Source organism: Triticum aestivum, chromosome 4A (assembly GCF_018294505.1).
Source record: "Triticum aestivum cultivar Chinese Spring chromosome 4A, IWGSC CS RefSeq v2.1, whole genome shotgun sequence".
In the NCBI taxonomy this organism is placed as follows: domain Eukaryota; kingdom Viridiplantae; phylum Streptophyta; class Magnoliopsida; order Poales; family Poaceae; genus Triticum; species Triticum aestivum.
The window spans coordinates 743,628,398-743,636,268 of record NC_057803.1 but is presented as its reverse complement, the minus strand read 5'-3'; the positions used below and the strand labels follow the sequence as shown (position 1 = coordinate 743,636,268).

Below are 7,871 nucleotides of genomic sequence, written 5' to 3'. Positions count from 1 at the left end.
TAGGAGATTGCAGATGTGTCGCGGTGCTGCGGTGAGGCGGCGGGAGGAAGAAGAAAGGGGTGCGGGAATGAAATGAACAACGGTTGGTGCGCTGGCGGCGGGTGGAAAATTGACTGATTCGAGGCATCCGATTGCGGGTAGCGGTCGAAACGCGGCAGTATCGGCGACAGGGGTGTAGGAGATTGCAGATGTGTTGCGGGGCTGCAGCGAGGCGGCGGTAGGAAGAAGAAAGAGGTGGGGGAATGAAATGAACAATAGTTGGCGCGCTGGCGGCGGGTGGAAAATTGACCGATTCGAGGCGTACGATTGCGGGCAACGGTCGAAACGCGGCAGTAGCAACGACGGGGGTGTAGGATATTGCAGATGTGTCTCGGGGCTGCGGCGAGGCGGCGGGAGGAAGAAGAAAGGGGTGGGGGAATGAAATGAACAACGGTTGGCGCACAGGCGGCAGGTGGAAAATCGACCGATTTGAGGCATCCGATTGCGGGCAGCGGTCGAAATGCGTCAGTACCGGCGACAGGGTGTAGGAGATTGCAGATGTGTTGCGGGGCTGCGGCGAGGCAGCGGGAGGAAGAAGAAAGTGGTGGGGGAATGAAATGAACAACGGTTGATGCGCTGGCGGCGGGTGGAAAATCGACCGATTCGAGGCATCCGATTGCGGGCAGCGGTCGAAAAGCGCCAGAATCGGTGAAGGGGGTGTAGGAGATTGCACATGTGTCGCGGGGCTGCGGCGAGGCGGCGGGAGGAAGAAGAAATGGGTGGGGGATGAAATGAACAACGGTTGGCGCGCTGGCGGCGGGTGGAAAATCGACTGATTCGAGGCATCCGATTGCGGGCAGCGGTCGAAAAGTGCCAGAATCGGTGAAGGGGGTGTAGGAGATTGCAGATGTGTCGCGGGGCTGCGGCGAGGCGGCGGGAGGAAGAAGAAATGGGTGGGGGATGAAATGAACAACGGTTGGCGCGCTGGCGGCGGGGGAAAATCGACCGATTCGAGGCATCCGATTGCGGGCAGCTGTCGAAATGTGCCAGAATCGGTGAAGGGGGTGTAGGAGATTGCAGATGTGTCGCGGGGCTGCGGTGAGGCGGCGGGAGGAAGAAGAAATGGGTGGGGGATGAAATGAACAACGGTTGGCGCGCTGGCGGCGGGTGGAAAATTGACTGATTCGAGGCATCCGATTGCGGGTAGCGGTCGAAACGCGGCAGTATCGGCGACAGGGGTGTAGGAGATTGCAGATGTGTAGCGGGGCTGCAGCGAGGCGGCGGTAGGAAGAAGAAAGAGGTGGGGGAATGAAATGAACAATTGTTGGCGCGCTGGCGGCGGGTGGAAAATTGACCGATTCGAGGCGTCCGATTGCGGGCAACGGTCGAAACGCGGCAGTAGCAACGACGGGGGTGTAGGAGATTGCAGATGTGTCGCGGGGCTGCGGCGAGGCAGCGGGAGGAAGAAGAAAGGGGTGGGGGAATGAAATGAACAACGGTTGGCGCGCTGGCGGCGGGGGAAAATCGACCGATTCGAGGCATCCGATTGCGGGCAGCGGTCGAAATGTGCCAGATTCGGTGAAGGGGGTGTAGGAGATTGCAGATGTGTCGCGGGGCTGCGGCGAGGCGGCGGGAGGAAGAAGAAATGGGTGGGGGATGAAATGAACAACGGTTGGCGCGCTGGCGGCGGGGGAAAATCGACCGATTCGAGGCATCCGATTGCGGGCAGCGGTCGAAATGTGCCAGAATCGGTGAAGGGGGTGTAGGAGATTGCAGATGTGTCGCGGGGCTGCGGCGAGGCGGCGGGAGGAAGAAGAAATGGGTGGGGGATGAAATGAACAACGGTTGACGCGCTGGCGGCCATTTTTACATTTCCTGCACCCATAGATGCAAATTTGCTTTGCTCCAGGAGGTGGAGATGTAATAAAAATTGCATCTACAACGTCTGTTGGAGACGGGTCTTGGGCCTCGGAAATGCAAAAGTTAGATATTTTTGCATCTACATATTCTATTCAAGATGTTCTTATGCTTCCTAATTAGAACACCCCTCGATCAGGCAGTCAAGTGAGGGTCATCACTTCATACTATCAAGATAGCACCATCAATAGGAAGAGTTGGCAGGCTCCATTTCTCCTACTTCTTTTTTGAGCGGAAAACACAACTTATGACTTTATTTATAAAGTCGGTCATATGCCTTTTCTCTTGAGAAAAAAAACAAACACATACACACAACTTAGCCATTGGACTCGACCAGCACAGCCGCTGGATACAAAGTAAGTGCATTTCAGTCAAGTCGTGCCATTGGGCTAACAAGAGAGAAAGAGAGAGATATACTGAGAACCTCCCAATTAGGCCAACAACACGTAGGCAGCGACGTAACAAACTCTGGGATGACAAGAGATACAAAACTTGAAAAGTAGTATCAGAGCTAAGCAACAAGCTGGAGCAAATGTTGAGAGCAAGTGATGGAGGCTCCATTGTTCAGTCATGGTACCGCTACTTGCAAAACATACAGTGATGCATTTCAGTGGTAGCACCAGCAAAACAGAGCACGGATACCGCTACTTGCCTCTCATACAAAGAGAAAACAGCTAAACAACAGTTATCTGCTGGAGGATGAATACATTAAAGTGCACGCATCAGTCATGATAAATTGACATACATAATAAACTGGCGCCCATGTTGCATAAGTAGCAGCCTTGCCAGGGTAGCTTCCAACTCTTAAGGCCAATGCACCTCGTCATCATGAGGCAGTTGGCCAATAAGGTGGACCGATCAGCACCAGCCGATGAAGTAGGAAACATAGTTCAATTGTGAGATGAGCCAGCATAAGGAACTCCACCCCATAACAGGTTCTTGCAGGACGGCACACATCTTGGGCCTGCTATTGATTTCAAGTAAACAAATGAATGGAATTTGGAAATAAATGGAGTATTTTAAAGATAAAAAAGATTAACAAAATGCACATTATAAAAGGATAAATATCTATTGAGAGTGCAAAGGTGGCTGAGGAAAGCTAATTTACCATTCCATTTATTTGTAGGTGGAAATCTAAATCACGGTTGAACTAATTTCCTTGATGCGGATATGCGCGATCTTTGGCCAACTTTTTCCATCAGGTTGTCGGCAACTCTCCTTCAAGAGCTCACCACAACCCGTTAAGAAAATGCGCTGGAGGCAGGATGGCAAATCTGGTAAAGATGATATGTTAGGGCAGCTAGAGATATGTAGATCCTTCAGATTGGAGAAGCACTTCAGATTTGTTGGCAGGGAAATCAGTTCACAGTTAAAGAAGCACAGGATCTTGACAGAAGTGATATATGCAGATTCTTCTAGTGAAATGAATGGTTCCTTGCATGCTTCAAAACAGAGAAATGGTGGAACTGTGAAATCTTCAGCCGCAAGCATTTTGTTGAGTATAGCAGAGCTACTAACATAGAGTGACTTCTTGACTCGAAACTGTGAGATACACTCGGGGGTGAGTTTCGGAACGTCAATCAAATGTACATCTTTAAGGTGCAAGGAAGACAATCCTTCGAGTGTACATAGATCTGGCAAGTAATACAGGTAGAGTGATTCAACGGAGGTGAGATTACCAACAGACAAGCATGCGGTGCTTCTACTGTAGGATATGAAAATACGATCCATGTGTGGCCAGTCACCGCAGAGGAAGTCAGGTGCAAGCACGCAACCAGTTATACTTAATCTTTGAAGGCATAATGGCAAGCATTCTGCTCCATCTGCCAACTCTAAAGAAGGGCAATAACTCAATATGAGACATGAAAGAGAGGTGGCAGCTCGTAAGCCCCCTAATGACCTGAGACACCAGCAATGTTTGATGTCCAAGCGGTCAAGTTTTGCCAAACGTTGGAAGACCTCTTCTGAAGGAAGTGTAGATAAAGTCATAATCTCTGCTAAGAACAGTTTTTCCAGTGAAGCCAGGCCATCAAGGCAAACAGCTAAAGCTCCATCTGTAATATAGCATGAAGAAAGAGTGAGTTCATGAAGTCCTTCTGGTGGAGTCAGCAGCGGCCCAATGCTCCTTCCATGCATGAGTCCCATCCTCCGCTCATGACAGTATATCCATGCCTTGATGATATCCTCTTTTACCAACACTTCGTCTTTCTCTCTTTCTAGAGCACTTTCAAGGTTCTGAACATGTGACACATCAGCATGCATTGATATCATCAGCTGCTTCAGAACTGAATGTTCAGATGAGAACGCATTCCTCATATATGATCCTGAACCCACCCCCCAGATTAAACCAAGTTGTGATGCCAAGTGGTCTGTCCTCATGATATTCTCCCTCTGATCAAGATATCCCAGCCCATTGTTGGAGATAAATATAAGCAGTGGGCATTTCTCTACTACTAATATTTTAAGGCCTAGTGGAAGACAAGGTAGCATCTGCAGGTTTGGCACATTGCGGAGGGCAAGAGAAGAGCAATTTCCAAATAGTCCAGTATTGTATGGTAGGCTTTCTACCATGCTGCAATCAACAAAGCTTAAGGATTCCAAATTCTCAAAATATGAACCATCAAGTAACCAGCCTGGATATTTTGACGATTTGTAACCGTGAATACTAAGGGCCCCAAGTTGAGGCGGTGGCATCATGCCTTCTAGAATCTCCAAATGTAAGCTATGTTCAGAGTTTGTGTCATCCTTGCAACTCCAGACAAGTTGCAAGCTGCGAAGATGAATTTTCTGATACAACTTTGATTTCAAGGCTTGATCCTTCCCAGTGGCATTCTCAAGATTTGTGACACTTAAACTTCCACGGATCTGGTTCATGTCCCTTAGCTGTAGCAACCCATAACCCATTTTATTTTGCACTGAAAATTCTTCAAATTGTTGAAGAGAAGTTAGCTTGCCGATGTTAGGAACTTGAGGCAGTGCTTTCTTGGGCATGTAATATAGATCCTGACGATATTCAAGATGCCGTAACTTCTTTAAATTGCAGAGTTTCTCTGGCAAATTCTCGACTTTGTGATTGAACAGAAGTAACTGCAAGTGGTAAAGAGTACACATAGATCTTGGCAATTCAGAAATCAATGTTCTGATGATATTCAAATACCGAAGGTGCTTCAACTCACCAACAGATTCTGGCAACTTACTACTACTGTAAGATGACAAATATAGTACGCGCAACTTCTTCAAATTCTGTAGTATCTGGTTAAAAAGGTCAACTACATCATCCATTAGGGGGTCTATGCAGATAATAGTGCGTAAATGATGTAGCTTGCAGATACTTTGCTTGTGTTGCATTATACTATCAACACGAACAGATAGATGTCGAACACTGGATGGTACATCTGTCACCTTATCATCTTCCAATCTGAAGCAGTTCCCTTTGGAGAGTGATTCTGCAAGATCATGAAGGAGATCATGCATAACATGATATTTCTCATTAACTGGTTGAAAGAAGGAGACAGATATCATCTCCTTGAAGCAGTCCCGCCCGACATCTTCCACACTCTTGTTTTGGTTGTAAGAATAAATAAGGCCCTCTGCCATCCAAAGAAGAACCAACTCATCCGTAACATACTTGTGACCTTTTGGAAACAAGCTACAATATAGGTAGCACCTCTGCAAACATGGATCTAACTTCTCATAGCTCCATAATAGAGCTCTCATGGGCTCACTTAATTTGTTAATCTTCATATTTAGAGCTTCCTTCCATGCATTGGTACATGTTTTCCCTTTCAACTGGGAACCCACAACTTTTGCCGCCAGAGGAGATTGTCCAAGTCTTTTAGCAACCTTCTCTGCAAAATCTTCAAGCCTTTCGCGCAACTGCAGATCTATGATTTTTGGTCCAGAGAATGCATAGTGTTTGAAGAGTGCCAAGAACTGAGCATCTTCCATGTTTTCCAGAGGACACACTTCACAGCAAAGAGCAGCTGGAAATGTATTCCTTCGAGAAGTTACCAAAATTTTGCTTCCCATCTGTTGCGAAACTAGAGGAGCTAATAGTTGGTCCCATTCCCCCTCACTGCCAGGTTCAAACCAAACATCATCCAACACAAGAAGAAATTTCCCTGATTCTTGCAGTATGTTTGCCAACTTGTGCTGCAGAGTATCAAGGCTACCAATGTGTGGGCATTCCCCCTGAGAGACAGACTCGATGATCTCCCGTGTATGACGACGGACATCAAGTTTGCGTGAGATGCTTACCCACATTGTCACATCAAAATATTCTTTTACCCTCTTGTCATTGTAAACAAGTTGTGCTAATGTGGACTTTCCCATGCCTCCAACTCCAACAATGGCCAAACCCGAGTACATAGCTGTACTAGACTCAGACTCAGTAGTAGCAGTTGTCTTGGTAAGGCGATCAATTATATGATCGCAATCCTTGTCACGACCAATCACTTTCATAGGTTGTAGTGATGTGGCCTCAAGAACATCAACTGATGGTATGGTGGGGCTCTCTGCATTATAGATGGCTGGTAAGCAGAGCAGTTCACGGAACTCCTTGGCTTTCGCCAGGGTAGCCTTCAGTTCATGCAGCTGCCGAAGGAGCTTTCTGTTCTCAGAGCTCAGATTGGACAGCCTGCTTGATGCAGCACGCAGAGGCTTCATAAAAGTGCTGCCGATCGTGGAGGCATTGGGCGGCAAAGAATCCTTCCCCTTTGCTTGGCGCTTGAGACGGTTATACTCATGCTCTTCCAGCAATTCTTCAGCCAAGTAGAAGGCTTCTTTGAGTTCTTCAAGCCATTTGTCCAACTTGGGCCTGTGTTTTCCCTTGTCTGCTGCTTCAATCAACAGCTCGAACTGTGGCATGATAGTAGCTTCCAGTTCATGGAGCTCAAGTGCCATGTCCACTCCAAGGTACGTTGAAGAATAAGCAAGGAGCTTCTTCAAAACCGGCGATGCAGCTAATCTTAAGCCAGCTATAGCTAATGCCACTTCTGTCATCGGTATTGCAGTTTTTTTTTTTTGCGTATATGCCTTCGGAGGGGGGTTGTGTTTGCTTTGTGGATGCACAGATCTTGGGTGCAGAAAGACAAACTATGCGAAACCAAGCAGAATTTTCCTGTTAGAAGGTGGGTTTCACTAGGCTGGAAGAGAGTTTAAGTGATGTTTCTAGACGAAACTAGGAGATATTTGATCCATAAAGATACCAATCATAGAACGGCCTGAACAAATTTGATCCATAGAGCGCTGGAATTGTTTCTGGGCAAAGGGATGGATCAAAGCCTGTTGAAGTTGGAAATCACGATATAAATTAGCCAACTGCAACAGAGATTAAAACAAAACAAACAAGGAAACCCGCTGGCAGATCTGTAGACAATGGCAAAAACCAAGAATACTATTTGGAGCGTGGAAAATGACATGAAAAAATGATAATCGAGGGATAAAAGTGCTTCTAGATGGGAGGTAGAAACAACAGTGAGTATAGAATGGATGAAAACCTGTGTGAGTGGGGAAATCACGAGATAAACTAGCCTGTTGCAACTACAAAGATAATAGACAGAAGCCTGCAACGTTTATTAGAGGAAAACAGACGAGAATAATGGTGGGCTTACACAGATGAAGAAGTGAGAAGCAACATTGTAGGAGCCCGTGCAGCGATGCAGCAAGGTTGCAGGAGAGGCAGATAGTAGGAGCTAATAGAATGAGAGACAGGAATCACACGACAGCAGGTCGACAAGGCAATACTAGATCCGATCCAACAACTTGCATATCTTTTAAGGTCTAGCTCACTGATCGATAATAAACTAACCAGTAACCAACGTGGACACAGCTCACTGATTGATAATTAAATAAAGTAAATAAATTAGGCTAGATGGATCTTTCCTGATATCATATATCACACAATTGTTAACGTTATCATTAAATGGTAGCATAAACTAAGCAGGGACAGTGACAGGAATCCATCATTCTGAGTT

At 46.7% G+C, this 7,871-nt stretch overlaps 1 protein-coding gene across 3 annotated transcripts; it reads right to left on the bottom strand.

The window, feature by feature from the left end:
- Positions 1-2,296: 2,296 nt before the first annotated feature.
- LOC123088530 (putative disease resistance RPP13-like protein 1) lies at positions 2,297-7,646 on the bottom strand. Of its 3 annotated transcripts, none has more exons than XM_044510736.1 (3): positions 7,509-7,646; positions 3,005-7,179; positions 2,297-2,863 (listed from the first exon to the last, which is right to left on the bottom strand). In XM_044510736.1, exon 2 carries the CDS (start codon positions 6,895-6,897, stop codon positions 3,031-3,033), a length of 3,867 nt encoding a protein of 1,288 aa, XP_044366671.1. In that variant the 5' UTR covers positions 6,898-7,179; positions 7,509-7,646; the 3' UTR covers positions 2,297-2,863; positions 3,005-3,030. The 3 variants fall into 3 exon arrangements, with proteins under 3 accessions (XP_044366671.1, XP_044366669.1, XP_044366670.1); XM_044510734.1 differs by having other exon boundaries at positions 2,297-2,860; XM_044510735.1 differs by lacking the exon at positions 7,509-7,646 and having other exon boundaries at positions 2,297-2,860; positions 3,005-7,411.
- Positions 7,647-7,871: the final 225 nt, after the last annotated feature.

Excerpts from the sequence above, each read along its gene's own strand:
- LOC123088530 (XM_044510736.1), bottom strand. The coding sequence starts at position 6,897 with ATGACAGAAGTGGCATTAGCTATAGCTGGCTTAAGATTAGCTGCATCG.